Here is a 23,551-nt window from a genome sequence, read left to right as displayed (position 1 = left end):
CTGTTTCTCCTCTCTATTTACACACATCTGTTTGTCTTTCTATGATATATCTGTCTATCCATCCATCTATAGTAGATGTATATAAATATAGAAATATACATATATGTATATAGATATACACTTGAAAATATAATTATCTAACTACATCTTGTGCATAAAATGCATACAATTCTTGCACATAACATACATACATAAAATGAAAATATATCTTCTTGAACTTGGTACAGTGTACCTGCCATTCAGTGTTCAGGGGGAGGGACCTTATATCCTTTCTTTTTCGAATACCCTGCCCCCCCCCCCCCCACACCACTACTGTACCTTTGATATTTATTACAGCTCCACTAAATCAAACTCTGCCTGTTCTGTGTGATCCTGACCCCACTGAACAAACTTGACATTTTCCCTACGCCAACAAACACTAACTCGGCTATGGCCACACAGTCATGGCACTGGAATGTGTCTGGCTTTCAAGCTACGATCGACTCTCAGAACTGTGTAGACTCAGGCTGTGGCTTAGGTATTGTACCAGATGGTACCATAATTTTTTGTTTCTTTCAGACGCTGATCATTTCCAAGTATTGAGTGAGGAAAAGTCAACATTGCCATGCAACCAATATACATCTTCCATGATATTTGTGTATAACGCTTTATATCTGAGTAAAACATAAGTAAAACATATTAAAGTATGTATGTATATTGTATGTATGCATGCATATGCCTGTATATTGTATGAATGTATGTATGCATATGCCTGTATATATATTTATATGAAGGTTTCACTTGACCATCAATGTGTAAATGCATATAAGTGGATAAATCAATGTATCAAATACATTGTATAATATCTATCTAAAACGGTGTGATATGCAATATGAATTCATCCACCAAGGACCACAGAATTTAATTGAAATGTGAGACATATTTCTGAGTATCAGTCTCTCATTGACTGTTGATACTTTGTACTGTAGTATTGAATGGTATGGCAAACTTTGTCATCACATTTAATCCTTTCTCCGATTGATATCTTCTGGCGACAATCCTAGAAATGCAGGAGTGCAAAGATGTTTTGCACACGTGCGGTAATGAGAAGAAGTTGAGTACTTATTCCACAACAATGGGTCTCTGATGCTGGGATCCTTGTTCTGTAGTCTTCCCTAGATAGCCCCCTTCCACTTCAGTGGTTTTCATTTTCATAAATTTAACAAGTAGATTGATTTTAGCAGCATTACCAACAGGCAAGAAATATTTCCTCCTGTTACAAGTACAATATCAATTTGTCTCCAAAGTAGCAAGATCACTAATGTTGCTTCTTGAAAACAGAAAAGGCAAAATGCAAAAGCACTTATTACTTGTTGCAATGTTGTGGTTCCAAAGCTTGAGTTTAACCCCTTGCAAACCTGTGAAACACTACGCTCGTGCTTGTATTGGAGAGAGACCACACAATAGAACAATAGCGTAATGCAAGTTCAGAGATAGTAAACTTGATTTTATTATACTCTTATTAACTTGAAACACCTGGATTCCTACACAGAAAAAACAGAAACACTCCAAGAGGACACAGATTAATTTTTGTTACAGAAATAACATGTATTACTATTTCATATACATCTACCTCTTTTCCCCAAACTCATTCTTCCTATGATAATGTATGTGAAGTACCAACATTCTATCCACAAATAGGTACAGTAAACCCCGTATATTTGAACAAAAAATGCAACAGAACAGATTGAAGTGAAATTATTGAAATTATCACATCACCTCTCTTAAAACATCTTTTTTTAACATGCAAAAACACATAAACCAATTTCTATGTGACAACTTCATTTTCTTCACTCTGAACTGAAAGTAATAGCGTATGTAAGCAATAGTTCATATATTTCATATTAAATGCCTCACACAGATCATTAACAAATTTCCCTGAATGTTATGTGACAACCACCAGTTAAGAATTTCATAGAAAAATACTTGTCTATAGTGTCCTAGATATTCCTTGTTTTACACCTTTAAAAAAAGAACAAAGACCCTATCAAAATACACACGACATTAAGAACATGCATTACTACAATAATCTGTTTACAGAGCACTATGCTAATGGTTGGCCTCAAAATTTTTGACACCTCAAAGTTTTTGACACAAGATCTCTGAGAAGAAAGTACTGACTGATTATAAAGAGTACTAAACAGTGGTATTAACACCCTATTCTGAGTTGTACTGTGATCATCAAGCACACTGGTGCAATGTAATTTTTTGCTCAAACAAGTACAAGGGGGAGGGGGGGGGGGCGGGACTGAAAGTGCCATGACCTTGTTTTATGCCATAAAACACTCACATGTAACCAAATGTAGAGTACATTAACAACGTAATATTAAGTCAAAGCTATTAAAGCGAATAACCGTGAGCATTTATCTATACATTTCTTTTGTTTCTTTTCATCAAAGTGAAATCATTGGACATGACTAGCTATAATGGTTTTGTCAGTACTATGTTGAATTCCAGTAGAGAAACATGATTTTACGCTTTGTTCCATAACATCTCTCCCAAACAGTATGATACGTGTATATCTTGGGTCAATTATGAAGCATTTCCATAGCAAGTGTCACTGCCTGCAACAAAGTTATCATAATCGCCTTTTTTCCACCTTGAAATAGGTCAAAAGCTCATGCTGAAATATTCTACAAAGTGAAATGTGTCCATACAACTGGAACGTCTTGCACGTTTGTTGATGCACGACTTTACAACTGATTTTCTGCTCTGCATCACATACGGATCTCTATATATTCTCCTTCCTTGCCGAGGACAAGTAATAAAAGTGTCCACTAGAAGTAAGCGATGATCGCTATGAAAAATGTACAATACACACATGCTACATGAACAAGCAGGTACAATAATCTCCACAGACAAGTGAGTTATCACATTAGTAGAACTTTCTGATGTTTTTTAGGCATCGCACTAGTTACTAACAAGTAACAGTAGCTTGTGATAGATACATGTATTGCAGTGCAATAATTACAAGCCTGTGCTTAGTGCCTTCAGGCGATGGCCTTTCGGCTTGGTCTATACATAAGATATACAGCGAGTAAACTTCGATTTGACCAACTCATAATGCATACCACTGTACAGACCTACTTACAAGAGAAGTTGTACGTGTATCTACAACGAAGTTGGCAAAGCAAACATGACACAATCATGTATGCAACCACTGAGAGGTGACACATTGGGAACGATTTTAATTGTTCTTCATGCTTCTGATCAGCAGCATCCAAGACACAACAACAATGGATCTTTGGCGACTAAACTAGCAAGCACTCGCCTCTTCTTTTAGCACAGAAGTAAAATCAACTGCCATCAGAGAGCTTATACAGCCACTGCTCTACTCATGCAATCCTTGAGATGAGGCTACAAATAATCTAGTGCTTCTTCCATCCCACAATGCACCTCAGTGACCTAGTATTCCCCTCTTCCGCTCCATTAATGTCAAACTTTATCACCCATCATGTGCATAAATTCATTGTCCAATGCTGATTTTCTGCACCAACTCCAAATTCATATTATCTCCTACTTACAATGTACATACAGCAAGAGCAAAAAGACCAAAAAGGAAAAAAAAATTGCGGGATTAGTTAAAGATATACCGGTATATCATAGTCCTAGTAAGACTGGGAATCCTTCTACATGCATGTTTCCCACAAACTCAATGCTTACCATATTACCTTCAACAAGGGGCAAAAAAATTGCAGGAGTATGAAATAAATCCTTGTAAAAAAGGCTTCAAAACTGAATTTTCCCCCCTACTGCTAATGAGAAAGCATACACTTTTAGTACTCCAAATAATGTAATGCAAACTATTTCCTCCCTATGAAAGGATGAAATACTAAATTATTTCTTAAGATACATGTAGTACATATACTATTAGTGTTGACAAGTGGTCAAAAAATAAATAGGTGGCGCTGACGGCTGCTATTTCATTTAAAAATAAAGTATGACTTACTACATGTTACATGATTGATGGTCAACCTCTTGTATCTACAATGTTCATTGTGTTTTGTGGTATGCAGGCTCTCTATTCAAAGATTCTTTTCTAGGATTTTGTTTTGGTTTTATTGTAAGCCTTCATTGATACTCAATCTTTTTTTGTTAATGAAAGGAGTGACACTTCTTTGGTAGAGTTATTTCTTCATGAACAAATTGGGATTCAACTAAACAAATGCTGACTTGATCAAATATGCTGAAATTATTCAAAGCACAAAAAGTGTAAATAAATGAATAATCTGAAAAAAAAAAGAAATTATGAAAGAGTCTTTGTCATACGTAGAATATCATGGCTATAAATACAATAAAGGAATGATAAATCATTAAAAAGCTCCAAAGGTACCCAACAAAATTTTTGCTTGAAAAACTTTTATTTTATCATATTAATATCTGATATTCCTCCATTCCTCTGCAGCGTCTTCCTATTTCGTCAGCTGCGAGGTTAGCCTTTTGTCAAAGCCCTCTTGCTGTATGGTGAAGAGAGCCTAGCCGAGTGGGGTTGCACGAGGGTCTTTTGAGATCTGCTTTGCATCCTTTTTGTTTATAGTCCTTTGAATTACCGACTTTTGCCCCAATTATGGTAGCAAAACTCAACCAGTCTGCGTGTCTGTGTGCCCGAGCCCGATTTACATACGGTGAATGCACGCCACAGACCTCCATGGGTGGTCTCGGTGATACATGCTAACAGGCCGCATAATGCCTGTGGGGAGCACACCATTCCATTGGTTGACCGGAACCCATTAATATGACTATTCAGTAGTAGTGTTCAAGTCTCATGAATAATAACATGTGAAGCAGATCTCAAAAGGCCCTCGTGCTGTTGAACTCGGCTGGGCTCGCTTCACTCTCATGTTAGAGCCATCTTACAGCGAGAGGGACTTGACAAAAGGCTACTGCGAGGTCGAAGGTCAATCTCACACCACCTCGTACTCCGACTTGATTGCTCTCATGAGGCAGCAGGCGAAAATGATCCCAAACACCTGGAGGTGAAACGAAAGAAAGATTGATCGAAAAATTGTAAATATATTTAAATACTCCTGGCACAGTAACATTTCCCTGGACTGCACCGTAGTAATACCTGCTAACTGTTGTAAAGTTGCACACAAAATATGATTTAATCTTTTTTTTTCTTTAATGGAAACATACTATCGAATCGAAATCAAATCTCAAGATGTAATCACGCAGAAAATACCCTACACTAAAAATCAGAAGCTTTTAAAGGCACAACAACCATTACATCACATTAGTTGGTTTTCTTGTGTGAGGTTATGAATATACAGTAATTCACTGTTTATTTAAATGATAATCGACACATGGCATACAATCAAACAGCATGATTATATCACATAGGAGGATTAAAAAAAAAAGAAGGCATTATTCATAGCTCAACTATGTATTGAATGATTTCTATTAACCCATTGAGGACAAGTCCCGAGAATACCCAGGCAGGTGTCTATGGGAAATGCGTGCTATTATAGCGAAATCAGTCCGTCCTCAACGGGTTAAACTCACCTCAATTACAGCAATTCCAATGGCCACCCCAGCAACGATCCCTATGTTGGTGATGAGCAAGTCCTTCAGGTTGTCATAGCAACCCTGATTGTGATGATGGAAGTGGTGGTGGTGGTGGTGGGTAGGAGGGGGGGGGGGGAGGGATGGAGGGTTGAGAGAGAGAGAGAGATAGAGAAAACAATCAATACATATTGCAGAAAGATCATTTCCTTGAAGTTCAAGCTGTGTAAAACAAAAAATACCCGATAAAGAAGTCAGAACCATGGAAATAGAAGAAACAGAAGGGACAGACAATGGATATCATATGTGACCCGCTACAACAAAAGGATCCTAAAGTCGCTAATGGCTGAGCAGAGAAAATCGAGTTTGAAGTCACATCATCAAAATTCGTCAAAACAATCGGATTTCTGTTTTTGGCATAATTCTGTAGTCTTATGTTTTGTCTATCATCTGCCGAAATTTCGAAGCTAAATGATAATAGGAAAGGCAAGAAATCAGCGTTTTTCCAGAGCATGATTTTCCGATTTCAACGTACAACCTGTAACAGAAACGTGTCCAAAGATTTGGATTTAGCGCGCCAGCTAGACTCCGCCCATAGCAACGAGGGAGTGATCTCATTGGTCAGTGCGTGGCATCCTGATTACTGATTGGTCGTGTGTAGACCGCTGGCGCTAAGCTTGAATGAACATCGAGGAGGTCTCTAGGAGCATGCCTTCTATTGTCAAGTGGTGAAAACTGTCTCGCCTCCCGTAGATCATGATAGCGTCGGAAGGAAAACTTTGAAGGCGTTTTTCTCGAAACTCTGATTTCTTCAACCATTTGACATGCGCTCATAAAATCATCGATATCTCCGCAACCAAGTACTTTTATGAGTTGTGCTACGTATGAAAATAAAGTAGAAGAGTAAGGGAATAACGTCATGCAATTTTCAGAAAATTGTTCTCTCACGACTTTAGGATCCTTTTGTTGTGGCGGGTCACATATGGATAAACAGATAAAAAGATTGCTTGATGGAAAAACATCCAGACAGATAAACAGAGAGAAAGGAGAAAGAGAGAGAGAGAGAGAAAAGATAAAGCACAACTTTTTCGTTGTTGCATTTATAATTACAGAGCATAAACAGACACACCAGGGGGTGTTTCACAAAGAAAAGTTGATCTTAAATTTGAAGATCACAAATTAAAATCTATGGTACGCTGTGTGTGACTTCAATAATATTCAAACTTTCATAAATAAGAATGAAACTCGTGGAGACTTTTCCATATAGGCATTAATTAGCAAAATAAAGTTAGGGACAATAATTTTTTCTGTAAATTTTGATAGTAATTTGAAGTGGATTTTGAAAAGATTTAGATAAAACTAAAAAGAGAAACCAATGGCATACGATAGTTTTGAGCCGATCCTAACTTTTAAGTTCAACTTATTAAATTCTCAATGAAACACCCCCTGGTACTGGAGTAATCATCAATCAATTAATATCAAATCATATGGCCATACAGTGTAGCTAGATTTAAGCACAAACTTCAACGTCAAACATTCATTATTGTAACAACATTTTGACATGATACGTACGTATGCATACATGCTGTACAAGACTTTATTCACAGAAAATAAACTGCTTTACTTCTAGAAAACAACCAAACACAGGACCACATGGAAAAAAAAAATGGAAAGCCGACTAACTATACCTCCCTCTCACTTTGTTTCACCCCCCCCCCCCATTCCATGATAAATTTGCTCAGATTACCTTTCCATACATCCACGGTAGTTGCAGCCATGACCCCATTTATCAACAAAACTACAAAAAACAACCAACTTCATATGTTCTCCATTCTGTCCCAGTATCAATCCACTTTACAACTGCAGTTTCGTATTCATTACAGACTGCTTTTGGAATTGTGCAACTCAAAAAACAGTCCTGCCTATAAGCTAATGGCAATCAAACTTCAATCCATGAATGTCCGACACATATTTCGTCTCTTTGCTCTTTGCTTTAAATCTTAATTTTCATTTGCAGTCAATTATGCCATCTTTCACAATTGGCCACTCTGAATCTATTTTGGTGTTGTACTGTATAATTTAAATTCTGGTCAATATGTAAACATTAGAATTCAAAAGCTTCAAGATGTTGTCTGGAGGAACAAAGATGAGAGAGAACAAAAATGTCTTCCTATTGAGACAAACACTTGCCACAACACACTCAATATCCCATGAATGCAACAAAAATGATACTCAAATCCCTAGAATACACACTATGGCCATTACAGATAATATCGTCAATGCAAGGATTAGCACCAGACAGGCAAGTCTAATAATACCAAATGCCCACTTGGGATGAATAGGCCTACGATAAAAACTTTACATCTTTTTTATTTGTCCAATAATACTCTATTTAATTGTGATGGGAAGGCAACATTGTACATACAAATTAGAACATATATCATTATGACAATTAACGTTTACATTAATTGTGGAGAGGCCATTTTGTGTGGTGGACTTGGGTCGTTCTTTGATTCATGCCTACATGATATTCTGCTATAGAGATGAGAGAAGGATGAGAGAGGGCGCTATAATATGAATGTAAGAATGACCCAAGTCCTTCATTCTTACATTTAACTCATTCATTTTAGGCACTTCCGAGGGTAATTAGGATTCATCATTTATACACAAGATGAGTCCATTCATAAGCTACAATATCCCATGTCAAACTGAATTTGGCCAAAAATTGGACTTGGGTCATTCTTATATTCAGGTCATCAATTATAAGAACAAGAACATCTTTCACAGAGTACACTATGCAACATTCAACAGGTGTATTCCGGGAGAGAGATGGGTGTTATTCCTTTATGCCTCTATAGATCAGCATCATGTGATTACAATCCTTACATCTGTGTAGATGTTGAAGTTCGGGCTGCCCAGGTTGTTGCATCCTGTTCCTTGCTGAACGCAGCAGGACTCAGGCACAGTGTTCGGTTGACTCTGGTTCCAACCCAGCCAGTTCGTGTAGTTGTTCACGCCACAACACTCAAGCTACACACGCACAAACACATGTACAGGTACGCACAAATGCAACGGACACAAATATCCAACAAAAGAGAAGGGGAAAAAAAAACAGAGAGACATCCATGCATTAACACAAAGGGTACACAATTATACTGACAAAAAAAAATTACTTTAAACTTACATTGGTGTAAATTCTGCGGCCAGCTGTAACAGGGTCGGGGGATATGTCCATGTTGCAGCCCTGTTGCTGATTCTTACAACACGACTCGGGCACCATGTAGTAATCAATGGTCATGTTAAAACCGAACCACTCGGTGTAGTTGGACACTCCGCAGCACTTCAGCTATTATTGGTGGTGATGAGGAGGCGAGTGTAACAAAGCATGGAGGTGCAGGCGTGTGTTTGGTTAGAGGTGGGAGATGTAAAACAGGAGAAATGAGGATGGAAACCGGAAGGGGGATGAGTGGATGTTGATGCATTAGAGATTATACACCCCATGATTTAGTGTAACACTTTCAGACACCACAGGTGTAAAAGTACCACAGGCACTAAGAAAAAAAAAATACATGGGTGTTAAATGCAGCTCACACTTTGGAACGAAGATGAATATTGACAGGTGCTGTGTGTATTACATGATTTACATTACATATGACTTTAATATGAGTAATTTATACACTTAGAAAAGTATGGTCATGACTATCATTATTACTACTACAATGTTCTGCAATAAATGCCAAACAATGTAGCTAGAAATATGAGTAATGACCTCATCAAACCCTGACTGTTTTTCAATTTATCTATCCCCCTCCCCTTCCCCTCAGGAAAATGCCCTTGATTTTGTTTTTACACAATTTAGATCTCCACAAATGCTTGCATGAATTTTAAAATCACAACAGCGTAGTGTTTGTGTAAGTTGCACATACAGTCGGCCTTGAATCTTTGGTATTCAATTTCAGATGGGACCCATTACATGCATGCATATGATCATCACCATTACAATCATCAGTTATTCATTGGTATCGATCAGTGGCACTTTGTATGAAAGGATTGGTACACAATAGTTTAAATGAACAATGATTCATGATCAACGTTACAAGTGTATGCTTTGGTGGTTGTGTGGAAGTTGCAGGAAATTACAGTATGTGTAGTGTGCTCTGTCTGAAGAGCAATTAAATGCATGGCTTTAAAGGGAAAGTCAATGAAAATTTGTCTGTGTGAATAGAAGCAGAAAAAAATGGAGGAACACGACAGTCAAGTTTGAGCTAAATTTGATCAAAGCTAAATAAGATGGATTTTTTTCTTGTTGAGTTGTGATCAATCGAGCACAACTTTGCAACTCTGTGATGTAGCCTGCGAGTTCACTTTCCATTTGCCCCATGCACAAAATTTCATAAAATCTCTATCTTTTTTTTCTTAATTGATGACAGAATATGTTTGTTTGCTTGTTTGTTTGTTTTTTGCATGCAGGGGTTGCATAGAATAATTGACTTTATCAATAGTGCATGTAAAGATAGAAATTCACTTCACAGGATTTTTTTTTTTTTTCAAATTCTATTCACGCAAACTAATTTCAGGGTGGAATTTCCTTTTACATGTTTTGTGTGGAGTGGGCAACTGTTTGTAAGAGAGATTTTACATAAAAGACATAACTAATAAATAACTTTGTCACATGATCTCACATACAACGTGCAGACTGTCATGAATTGCATCTTTGAACCCACAGATTTATGGTCATCATATGACGGTTAGATGGTATTGTTGTGAATCGAAACAAGCATGTGTCATCTACACATCTACCCCAACTTCCTGTAATAGCGTTCTCGCAACAGATATGAGAGTATGAAGTACATGTATAACGATAGCCCTTTAGAAAACAAGCAAAGGCGAGAACATACAGTACTTCTAGGTTATACACTACTTGTGCCTTTATGACTATAAAAGCAATGTAGTGACCGTTGCATGATGTATAAAATTTTAAGAAACATGAGCCATGTACTTTTACAGGCCAGACAAATGGAATCTTAGAGGCTGATATTTTGAGAGCAGGGATGCGTAATGATGGGAATTGATGAAATAGGAGCCGACATCGTCGGTTGAGAATGATAAGGGCGTTAAGTTGCCACTAAACCCATAGTGTTCGAGACAACTTAACGCCCTTCTCATTCTCAACAGACGACATGACTGGTAAAACCTCAAGCATAATTGCTCGAGTGTGAAAGAAAGGGACAATAGTGGGAATGTTGTGTTAGTACATCACCAAACAGCGTCCTGAGGTTGTGGTCTTTTGCCACCACAAAATACCAGTCCTGGTCATGTGACCAGGATACTGTAAAACATGAGATATTCGCGGCATAAAAATTTCGCGAAGTGGAGCCGACGGTCTTACTCGCAGCATGAAATTTTCGCTACTTGCCACTGGCATCCAATATGCATATTGTGTAGGCAAGAACTTTCGCGTGCATTTCAATTTCGTGAATGTTGCCGCTCGCGACCTTTGCGAAATTAGAATGCACGTGAACATCCCTCGTTTTACAGTATGCCTTGCATAGACACTGTAGCTCCACTTCTTACCATGCCTTATTGTGTGCTCACACATGGAAATACCACTACATGTTCTCTCAAAGAAAAATGTGATTGAATGTAGAGCAGCATGTCTTTAATAGAGATTTGGGGCAGAGTCATAAAGAAAGCATTGTTGCAGGAAAATGATGAATGCAACTTTATTGTGACCTTTCAGAGAGAAGAGGAACATTGCACACACTGTTTACAATCACATGACAAAAATGATTTACTATGCAAAAGAAGAATGTTGCACATGCTGCTTATATTCACACATTTCATTTCATTTCATTTTACATGACAAAGATGACTTGATTGTAGACTTACTACATGAATGCTGTGTTGCATGTCTTACTATCAATCTAATACTTTTTCAATGTTTTGTATGGTTTCATGTTTGGCTTTTCTTTAAATCTCTGCCCTACTATTAATTCAATGACGCAACTCAATTTGATCCTTTGCTTCCTCTTGTGCCGCAATCACGTGAATTTTTCCCCCACTGATTACTTCCCACTGTGATCTGATTAATGTGAATGAAAGTCCACTGTCCAACAAACACCATTCCGTACAAACTTATGTCACACAGCGAGTGGCTTGAAAGAAATGAGAAGTAAAGACAGAAGGAACAGATGGAAAATGATAATGCCAACATGATGAATAATGCATCTTTTCCACTCGTCCATTGCCTCTCTTGTATACAATAATATCAATGTAATGGAGTTTAGATATATTCAGACCATATTTTTTCACGAAAGACGCAGCGAGGTGTTCTAATACCTTATTTTACTCATTGCACAATATTACCATTTGTTTGCACAACATGTGTACATGACACCATACAGGTCTGTATGCTGTTGGCAATTTACATTTACACTTGTCACATGATGAAATCCCCTTCAGACCTGTGCAGTCATCTGAGCAGACTTTAGGTTGAAATGAATTCCAGTATTACAAATTGTATAAACACTCAAGATTTGGGTTTGCATACACGCTGTACACGTATGTGGTGCATATTATCATGCAAGTAGCAGAAAGAACCCTGTGTTTGTGACATTTCTTCAAACAGGACAATGCTGGTCTTGGCAGTGATTTCTTTTTTTACAACGATGCAGGGTTTTTAAGAATCACTGGAGGAATTTTAATCAGTGGATTGCACCTGATATTGCTTCCATTGGTACTTGCGTGCGGGCAGTATACGATGCAAAATATACCATATCATTTCTCCCAATCTCCAGTATTGGTATTCAGGCGACAAAATATCACCTAATTCGTCTCCGTCTCTCCCCCAACCCTATCCCATCATTGATGGAATAAAGTCTTCTGACTGATTTCAAAATTGAAACTCAGCATGTAAAATGGGATGGTAAATCAACTACAGTGTAGGCCTATACCACATTGTGTACACATATAATAGTGTATGTAATTTCCAAGAAATCTTGATGTAACAATGTACATGTAGGCATATAAATGGGGAAGGGGGGGGGGGGGGGGAGGGGGGACTACTGTACAGATATCAAAGGTTGCCAGCAAGTCTTTGGTATTTAGTGAATTAGATGCATACAATGCACCAGTGAAGAGAGTTGCATTGCGAGGTCGAAAGGTACTTTGAAGAGATTTGGTTGGGGTGAATTAATACACAGCCTTGGGCTTTTGCTGACCTGGAACTAAAGCATGCTATGATTATACAAATAAAGCGACTTCCCCGGCAGATTTATAACACCATGATTATGGTGAATTGGCCTTTACATTTCTTCACCGCCCCTCCCGTGGAAGCCATCTTGAAATGGCTCAGGGGCTGATGGGTGGGTAATTGGAAGGTTAAACATGGGGTTTTCCATGCACCTCACACCAAATGGAGCTACATGTCTTAGAATGAGGCAAGTATGAAGCAGCCAAGGAGTAGGTATCCAGTGTTAGCACAGGTTATGAAATGGAGTTGAAGGGACTGGAGCATGTTCTAGTTTTGTGCGTTGTTCACAACGCTGAAAGTGCACGGAGTGGTCCATTCAAACATTGAATGAGGGCTTTTAAGCAAAGGATATTTCTTGATGAAGAAAGAGTATCACTTGTTTAAAGGATGGAATAGAATAAACAAAAAAAAAAAAAAATACTTCACCACTCCTCCGTGGAGCACTGACCTGGAAAAGGCCCATTCATAGGAGGGGTTCGACTTTACGACGACCTTCAAGGCAAACAACCTGACCTTTCATGCGTACATATCTTTGGTTACAAACTCGAGGAGCCAGATTATTTCTTCAAAATCTGCAAAACGTCTTCATGCGATTCATAGACAATGTAAACAAAAACCACTGCAATTTGATTGTTGCACGCAGTCGACTACTTGGTAGTTAATGCCTCCTGCTGCACACAATGACTAAATGTACAATGTATATATCTGCCATTCTGTATTTTGAGTTACATATTGAGTTGGGTATTGCGATCTTGATCACTGAGAAAAGTTCAACCTTTCAATCTCTCTGCAGAAAGGCGGCATTTAAAATTCATTTCTACCCTAGCATAAAAAAAAAGTATTACTGGAATAACACTTCAACAGAATTTATGGCCAGAAAATATCATTTAAGTTCCATTTTCATAACTTTTGACTTGATGTTTGACCCTGGCTGGTGTTTCAGGCAACAAATTATTGGCTTTTTAATACTGCTATCCTTCCTACCATATGATATTACCAATGCATGTTCCTAGCTGAAGTTGTGATTCAAGAATGGAATTCTAAACCAGCATACAGCGACCTTTCACCCTGCCCTTTAATTGGCTTGCTTTCTAAATCACCACTGCTCGTGGAAATAATTCACTTAATTCAATCATTACATCTAATACAGTCCTGTCTGAAACAATAGTGACCTTTGACCTTGACTCCAAATCGTTCATCACTATTATTTCATGGAAACAATTGCCTATTTCCTTCCACCCTTCAAATCAAATCACACAACTGGACATTTTACGAAATTATAGACGAAAAATGCCATTCAAATCCAAAGTTTAGTGACCTTTGACTTTTGACCTGCAAAGGGAATTTGTTCCAAAATCTACTCTATGCATCTACACCTCACATACATAGTATACCTGGGCCATGCACCAAGAAAATCCATTCATCAAACAGTTTGCTATTTTTGAATAATGAAAGTGACATGAGGGATGGACGAATGGAAAATCCTGAAGCATGTCTTCGGCACTTTTCAGGACAGAGGCCTTCAATGATAAAAACAAAGAAGCTCACAGACAAGCTGGATAGAGGATGCTACTTACGTTCTTCTGCATGTCGTCAAAGAGCTTCTGGGTTGACTCAGACGAGTTGTACTGCGGCATGAGATCCCTCATATTCTCGTCCACAAGGTTGTCAATGTCGTCGCGGAGAACGTATCCGGCGATTCCAGCGGCAAGTTCCAAGATGAGCAGGACGACCATGATGGCGGCATACTAAACAGAGCGATCGGAAAGGAAGTAATTCCAAAAAGTGAAAGGCTTGAAAACCAAAATACTGTAATAACCAAAATATCTTGGTAAATGCATAATGTACACAGGGACAACAACATTCCAACATCAAAATCAGTGAAATTCAAAAGAGCAGTCACAGAGATATTTGTGTGTTACATGCTTCTCAGTAGGTGTATTTCAAATCGGAGACATCTTTATTTTCTCTTCTCACAACATGAAGAGATCATTTCGTGAGTTTTCACAAAGCTGCTTCCAAATAAAGGGAGACTTGGTCGCTGTGTATACATAATTTGCACCTTGGATATGAAATCTAGAAAGGCTCCGTATCAAATAACTGATGATTGGACCAGTATCATATGAACATTAAATGGTTCAAACACTTCTATGGGCTGAAAAAAATGACAATAGGTGCATTCACATTATAATTATTGTGGTATTAAAAACCTCAGTAACTTGTTGTCATTGTTCTAAAGATTGGCAAACCACGGTAATAGATACTGCAATATTTCAATTGGTCCTGTTCTCCTTCATGAAATTTACCAAGTTATTTCTGGCCAGAAAGTACACCTCTTCCAGGTGAGCACTGTGTCTATGTTTATATCACCTTAAAGAGGAAATCCACCCCCAAATTAATACAGAATGATACAAAAATGACCAAAATCGGATGAGAAATAAGGAAGATAGGACATTTTGCAATTTCACATTTTTTTGGAAAATATTTCTTGACTAGTCCTAACGAATATTCAAATGAGCGAGTTGATGATGTCATATCCTCATAATTTTTCATGTAAGTTACAAATATGAAATTTGGAAAAAATTATATTTTTAGCTCAAACATGTACAAGTAAAAGCATGTTCTCATACCAAGATATATCACAGTTACAATCTGTTCTTTTTTATTTTGGTTGAAGTTAAGGCAAGTTTTATTTTGATACAGGTGAAACTAGATTTCGGTCATTTCTGTATTGTTGTACAAATGACATGAATAAGAAATTGTGAGAGCATGACATCATCAACTTGCTCATTTGAATATCCATAAGGACTGGTCAAGAAAAATGTTTTCTGAAAAAATGTGAAATGTCAAAATGTCACATCTTCCGTATTTCTCATCCGATTTTTGTCATTTTTGTATCGTTCTGTGGGGAATATTTTTTATCTTTCTTTTGAAGTTAATTTATTTTGGGTGGATTTCCTCTTTAAAAGGGAAGAAGACAGGAAATATATGTCAGATCACGTGAGAGATACACCGCTCTATGGTGGGTGGTATTTCGTGACACAATTCACACTCAAATCCCAGCTAGAAAATTTGTTGTTGTTGTTGTATACATCCGATTCAACACTTTCGAATAGATACGTACACTATGTACATTAAACATGTGAGACTTATCACAAAACTGGTGCCCCTAGAGCAGCCCAGTACATGCTTCGATGTAGAAAGCACCGCCAATTTTACAGAAGCTCAAAAATCATGAAATTGTCATGAAATGAGACCTCTCGTCACTCACGGCTCCAAGCATGCAGTAGTTTTCCTTGATGGCTCCACAGCAGCCGAAAAAGCCCGTGAGGAAGATGAAGACGCCGATGCAGATGAGGGCGATCGGTATGGCCGTGCCCGTGTCACCGGTGAAACTAACATACTCCTGGTAGACGGTGAGTGTCAGGGAACCCCCGATGATGATGCCGATCCCAAGAACCTTGATGCATAAAAAATAGAATAGAAAAAGAAAGAAATGTCATGCTTTTCATCACAAAAGACATTTCAATTTGCCAACTTTTTCTTTCCAGGAATATTTGGTTGTTCTTTTTTCCTCCTACTTCATACTTATACAGTTGTAAAGTGATTGCGTTAATGGCTCATCACATCTGACTTGAAATGAAATCAATGTTCTCAAACTTTATACAGACTTCAATAAAAACTGCAAAATGTTTGCACAAAGCCCTTGGATTATGCACATCCAGACCTGTTCCTATAGTACTTTTGGGCACTTGGACACTTAAAAGAAAATGAGAAATGTTGTTGCCAACTTAACTAAATCCTTCCACTGATAGGGAACTATTTTGTAATCAAAGGGAAGTATTAGTAACCTTACAATCATTCCCACCCCACCAACATTCTTGAATAGGAGCCGACTGATGTAAAGTGTTCACTGTTTATTTCATAGAGAGTGATCATGAATTCATTGTGCTCATATCCTTCCCACTAGAGTTGTGACTTATTTCCACAGTTAACATATCTGCACTCATAGGGGCCCTTTAAAGAGATTATTTACCACTGTAGATGAAACAGAAACCCAGCTTTAGTGCTTCAAAATAGTTCCAAGAAAGGAGTTAGGGATAGAAACAAACAATGTAAAATGTTAATCAGTATAATCAATGATAAGTATTGTTATAATTGTAGTTAAAAAAAACTGCTGAAAACTGCTTATCAAATAGTGAGCCAATGGAGTAAAAATGGAGTCAAAAGGGGCCTGAGCTTTTGATCCATACAATTTGTAATCTACTGTGAACACTGGTTACCGGTATACTAAAACCGTTTCAAGAATAATCCGTCTACAAATATGGATTATTGAGAAAAATAGTGATATCTCCTTATATTTTTAGGCTTTATTGCAAAATGTTTATATGGTAGGATGTTTTGTGATACAACTGACCTACACATGAATGCATCAAATGTGATAACTCACATTTTTTCAATAGATCACAGCTCCCAATGGTAAACACTTCGTACATTGTACCTTACAGAAGCAATGCTTGCAAGCTTTAAAGCTACAATGAATATTTGTAAAGAGGGAGAGAGAGAAAAAAAACCCACTCACAACATACATGTACATATACTATACAGAAAGTACTCATGTGAATTTTCTCTGTTCAAGAAAACATAATCGAGTCTCACAGGTTAGCAATTGGAGAGTTCTGAAAGATTAATCCATGACTTGAGTTACAGGTACAACTGTATGAACATTGTTTGTTTCGTGCACATGGGGTACACAATTGTATGTACATTTGTATGTCAAGCACTCTTTCTCCTTTTCAACTTCATACACAATTTTTGATAAATCCATTTCTGTATCATCATTACTGTATTATAGCAATCTCCCATTTTTACATGAAATCTTTTACAAATCCATCTACGAATCCTGTTATCTATTCATCTTCAGATCCATTCAGCCTTCTATCTCAATCGTCTTTCCTTCCTTCCTCTTTCTTTCTCTGCCACTCGCGGTCCCCTGCTGTCATCAATCAGCTACGGCGGTGAGACGTGTGCAAACTGAACGTCAGCACACCCAAAACACCGACAGCCACGCAGTTACATTGGACCATATGGGGCAGATGCAACAGATGGTGAGGGACGACTGCAAGGAGCGATTACATTGTATGGCGCCAACACTGCTCCCATTACCCCACCTCTCTCCACGGGGACCAGCGTGTCACATAAATTTTGATCACACATGTCATGAATTACCCATAAATTAACAACTTAATGGAAGGCAAGAGCTGGCAATTACCACATAGTGTTCATCGCTGTTTGCTGCTTGCCTGAGCATGTATTACATACACTTGATTTATAAAGCCCTACTTGTAGAAAGCCTAACTGCTGTATGATACATTGTGATGATAAGTGATTATAAAGTATGGAGAGATATAACTCTAAAAAGCTCACAAATAAAAGAATATAATATGACCAAATTCATCCCACTTTTCTTTATATGATCCCTTTGTGGAACTGATGTGGCTGTACGCTTTTCATCATGCCAGCACGAAGATCAATTCAAATAACATTTTCCCTGTAAAAGGATACAGATATGAATAAATACAAGACAATTTTGGATCAGTTTAGTCATGAGGCTCTTTCACTGCAGTCACATTTGCAAGGTTTTTCCAGATCATCTACATCGAAATAATCTGGTCTTTCTACCATCCCTAACCTCACCCTTCTCTCCTTATTTCTCTCCTCTCTCTTCCTATCTTTGTCTGTCTGTCTGTCTGTTTGTTTGTCTGTCTGTCTGTCTCTTTCTTGCTTTCTGTCATATAAGGGAAGTGCACGGCCATATATACACCTGTATGACACGCATCATCTGTATGTTTTCATTTTATCTGTCCCCAAACAAGGAAGGAGGTTGTTCTCATTGTATACAGCATTTTCCCCTGCCCTCTACTGTACTGTATGTTCTCAGTCTGACGGTGCATTATGGGTGTCAGCTGTGGGCTATTTGCAGTGTGTGCAATGCAGCTCCTCTGTACAGCCATTGGCAAATGTGTGCTTGCTCAGCCAATACAAATCGCATGGTACAGTAAAGACTGTATACTAGTACTCCCTGTGACAGCCATCAACAAAACCAATGCGCAAGCAGTCTTTGGACAAGTGCCACCCAGCGAGCCAATGGCAGAAGAAAATACTTTACGCTATGCTGTATAAATTGTACAAGGGGGAAGTGCTAGCTATGAGCATGCACTGTACTGTATTATATGATGTACATTTACAGTACTTGTAAAGGGCAACATAGATCAGGTACAATTTCTCACTCTAAACATATCAACTTTACAGAAGGCAATCACCGCAGAGTGAAGTGCTCATAATAGCGGTGCTTGGCCAGAGCATGTTACATAGTACATCTGATATCACAAAATGCAAACACATTGTAGGTCCTACTGGCAGCTCACTAAATGCATGGCATTTTAACAATGCCTTCAGCATTTAAAGCTATGACCAAAAATTCCAAGACTCCTCTTTTAATACACACTTCATCACACTAAATGTTTAATCAAGCAGTCATATCCTCAGCAACTCCTCCTCCTCCTTTTTCTTCTTCTTCTTTTTTTTTTTAATGATAACAAAATCGAAAGAACATGTTTCACCCCGTTCAATGTCAGGCAAAGAAACAGTATGTATCAAAGTCACTGTACATTTGATCATCAAAAGCTTTCAATTTCCAACCTCACGTCTTTGTGCCAGCACGAAACAATTTTCATAGGACGCCGAGTTGAAAACAGATCAAAGAGTTTGAACTGCATGCCACATCGTAAATACAATAGCTATGCGTACTGCTTGCCTGGGTTGTAAACACACTTGGCTACGCAATCATGTATGCTATCCCATGCTCCTTTGCCGGAGCAAAGGGGCTACAAAGTCGGCGAGGGCACTGCCAAATGGCTCGGACGGGAAAATAATGTTGAGCACCCATCACACCGCATGAGCACTCTGCCGCCAAAGCGCATTTCAAATAAAAGGGGGGGGGGGCGATGCTTATGCGTGTGCAGCATCCATCAATTGTGGGTAAGTTGAGCACTGCTGCTACAGTACGTACAGGAAGAAAAGCCTGTGCATGGCACACTACGCGGCTCTCAAGCAACAAAAGAAATTAGGGCACGAAGTACAGGTACAGTCAAAAGTGCAATAGGTCTATATGTCCATCTTAGGTATCTTTCTCAAGATGTGAGGAACTTGTACCCTCTGCTTGTATCTAGAGAGAAAAAGAATCCAGAGTTTATCTGTTTATACAAAAATACCGAGCATGCTGATATTTTTGCAAATGGCAGTTGATCGGACATTTCGTCAAGTTGTTTATTTCACGCTGTGTGGTTTTCTCATTCATAATGATAATTGCATCAAAAAATTACAATAATGTTCATAGGAAAAGGTGACTTTTCAAACTCTTTTGTTTGCTTGAAATGAGATAAAATCTCTCAGAGATAAAAAAGGGTACAATGTATATTCCAATGATTTGGGCAGGGAGCCTAGTAGCATGGTATTGGAATTCACGTCTAGCTATTTAGTCAATTTATTGCAACATGAGCATGGGGCAATGTGTACCAAGCATTATCTTTGTTTTCATAAAAAAGACCGCTAAATCACACTTCTTTAATTCTTTTTTTCAGTAATTGAGAACCTACAATGTATAATACATGTATATGAAATTTGCGGAAAGAAAACCATCATGAAAATTTCAGCATAATCACACCAACTGTAAGGAATTTACTTGCTTTTTGGAGTTGGAATGAGAATGAGCATGTGTTTGCATGCTGGTTTTGCAGACTTACAACGTACATGTATAACAGTAATACTATTAAACACAATCAAACCCACAAATAACTTGATTATCCCACAAAATCCCAAACCCTGATCCCAAACAATTCCATCTAAAGCCTATCATGTCTAATGACCAAAAGAAAAAAGTTTTGATGGAGATACTTAAACTCGTTGAGGACGAGTCCCGAGTTTGCTTGGGTAGGTGTCTATTGAGAAATGTGCATTGTAGCAAAATCAATCCGTCCTCAACGGGTTAATACTTTTGTCCAGAAATCCTAAGTACTTCAAGAACACAAGAGGAGCATGAACTGGAGATCTCTTGAATTACCCGGCAGGTAAAAAAAAACAAACAAACAAAAAGGAACAACTATACAAGGTGAATGCTGTTACTGTGCAGATTTGTACAGTAGAGCATTTAGATATAGCGAGATATGTTACACTGTACATGTGTAGAAACTCATTGTCCTCAGCTCCTCTTTCAATGATACATTTGTATTCCCTTGTACAGAAATAAAGTGACTGTGAATGATTCCTACCCGCAAGTTGAGGGGGGGGGGGGGGGAGGAGGGTGCGTAGAAGACATTTGACACTGTATCCCCTATGGCTGCCATGGTAAATTTAATTCTCCAAAGGGAAGGGTACTTGAACTATCACGTATTGCTCGTATGCCACAGTAAGACTGTATGCTATCATTTCTCGAAAATTATGAACAGTATAGTGTCAAAAAAAGAAGACACCATCAAAATGTAAAATAATCTCTGTGTGATAATGGCACATGAAGACTACAATGTGTACCATGTACATAAATACCATTTTCATCATGTTTTTTCCTTGGTGATACTAACTGTACATATCAACTCTAAAGACTGATCCACTGAGCAAATACACTGTATGACTGGAGATGAATCCTATGAACTGCATCGGAGCATTTTCTTTCTTTTTTTTTTCAAAACAAATAAAACAAAGGTCTAGATAGTCAAGTACAACTTGTACAAGATGCAGTGTTAGGATCTGCTACCAGCACATCGTATATTTATGCTCATATTTCTGTCAAGGCAACAACAAAATACTACAAAAGGCACAGGTCTTAAGTACAGACTACAGCTGTATATCCAAAACTAATAATAGGAAGAAATGAAAATTTATCTTGCTAAACGCTGAATTCATCTTCATGACCAGTACAACTGTATGTGTATGTATACACACAAAATACACAAAGTTGAATTACCCTCAAGTGTTGGCACCAATCTTATTGCCACAATACCAAAGTAAAAGAAACAGTGCCAATTCATTTGGTATCATTCTCATTCATCAAACACCACGTGGTGTTCCTGGCCCGAAAGTACACCTCTCCAAGAAATGTACATAGAGTCAAGAGACATAGTTATTATAACCGAAGTAATCTGGCTGTATCAAAGCATATAGTGCGCTGCAGAGCACTGAAGGTTTATGGCATTTCAAGTAGAATGTCTGATTCAGCACTGCAACATGAAGAGATGTGGAAGTTTTGTGGCTCTGTTGATTGCTCAGAACAGACTATACAAATACCAGTACCAGTATGAATGCCCGTCATGATGTACAATGTACAAATGTATTATGTCATAGATGTAGCTGTCCCACTGTTCCACTCAAGCCTGGTTCAACTGTACATGTCCTTTGAGGGGTGTAGGGCAATTACCCCCTGGGCAATTACCCCCCCCCCCCCCTCGGACCCTTCCCCTGGCCCTAATCCTGATCTTAACCATGAACCTACAAGTAATCCTAACCCTAACCCAAACTCCTAACCCTAAACCTAACCCTTACCCTAATCTTTATTCTAACCTTACCACTAAAGTTGAAAACCAGTATCTTTTATTAATTCTTTTAAATTAATTAATTAATTAATCATTATTTATTTATTTATTTATTTATATTTATTTTATTTATTTATTTATTTATTTATTTATTTATCTACTTACTTACTTATTTACTTTTATTTTTATTCTTTTTTTTTTTTTTTGGGGGGGGGGTAATTGCCATGATATGCCTTTGAGGGATAGCATGCTGGTGCCTGCACAACATAAAAATCAAATTCAAGTGCTCTTCAAAACCAAGTCTGTCTGAAAACTTTGCCCTCGAGCCGGAACTGTTGTATTGTACAGTTGTAGTATCAAACTGAGTTACATGCTGTAGGTACAAATGTATGGGTACTGTACATCAATTGTACAGTGTAGAATACAAAGTTCTGTACCCACAATTTCTTCCACTTGAATACTTCCACATATTTTACAACTCAACGAAACAAAACCTTCCCTGTGTGAAAAGCTATTATCAACCACTTGACTAGACCAACCAGAATCCCCTGCCAAGCAAAGCAACATGTACATTAATGTACATGTACAATGTATGGCTCTTGCTTTTAGTTTTTATGTGTGGGATAATTGCCTGTAACTTGTAAGGGGGGGGGGGGGGGTTGTCGTGCCCAACAACTGAGGATGTGTCAACTTTTTTAACATTGGGCCTACTTATACAGCTGTATGAGCATGCAAATATGTGTATGGGTGTGTGTGTAAACCTGTACAAAGACAGATGGCTATAGTGGTCTTGCCACATCAGAACTGAAACCAACATGAAATTTTCACAGCAAAAGTAGCGGAACTGAGAGAGAGTATATACAGTAGAGGAAAGACAAAATGGCATATTTCTCTTCCCACCTCCCTGCTTTCAGTATGAGACCACTACCAGTATCATGTGTTGTGCATTGCCAGAGAGACTTGATTAAACCATGGACCTACGTCCATGATTAAACCAAACACAAGATTTCCTTATCATTTCTCTTTTCTTCTTTTTTACTATTTGTCAAATTTGTATTTGCACTACAGTTTGTGCTGAGAGCTTGTACAGCAGATCATGCACCGGGAAAGATCAACACAACGTCTATCAATCAACGCTTCATTAGGAAACAATCAATGATGCCTGTACCGC

At 38.1% G+C, this 23,551-nt stretch overlaps 1 protein-coding gene across 2 annotated transcripts in view; it reads right to left on the bottom strand.

The window, feature by feature from the left end:
* Nucleotides 1-1,465: 1,465 nt before the first annotated feature.
* Nucleotides 1,466-23,551, bottom strand: part of LOC139738557 (CD63 antigen-like) — a 39,566-nt gene continuing 17,480 nt past the window's right edge. Inside the window, exons 2-6 of one of the 2 annotated variants that reach the window (XM_071649178.1) lie at nucleotides 16,065-16,253; nucleotides 14,371-14,541; nucleotides 8,726-8,887; nucleotides 5,542-5,625; nucleotides 1,466-5,009 (exon numbers count right to left, since the gene is read on the bottom strand). In XM_071649178.1, the coding sequence (XP_071505279.1) occupies nucleotides 4,944-5,009; nucleotides 5,542-5,625; nucleotides 8,726-8,887; nucleotides 14,371-14,541; nucleotides 16,065-16,253 (672 nt within the window). In that variant the 3' untranslated portion in view covers nucleotides 1,466-4,943. Of the gene's footprint in view, nucleotides 5,010-5,541; nucleotides 5,626-8,427; nucleotides 8,572-8,725; nucleotides 8,888-14,370; nucleotides 14,542-16,064; nucleotides 16,254-23,551 lie in introns of both variants that reach the window. The other variant, XM_071649179.1, reaches the window with a different exon arrangement.

This window comes from Diadema antillarum, unplaced genomic scaffold (assembly GCF_040938485.1).
Source record: "Diadema antillarum isolate AM-2024a unplaced genomic scaffold, OU_Dant_1.0 seq00000754_RagTag, whole genome shotgun sequence".
Lineage (NCBI taxonomy): Eukaryota > Metazoa > Echinodermata > Echinoidea > Diadematoida > Diadematidae > Diadema > Diadema antillarum.
The sequence above is the reverse complement of the archived record's forward strand: the minus strand, read 5'-3'. Positions and strand labels throughout refer to the sequence as shown.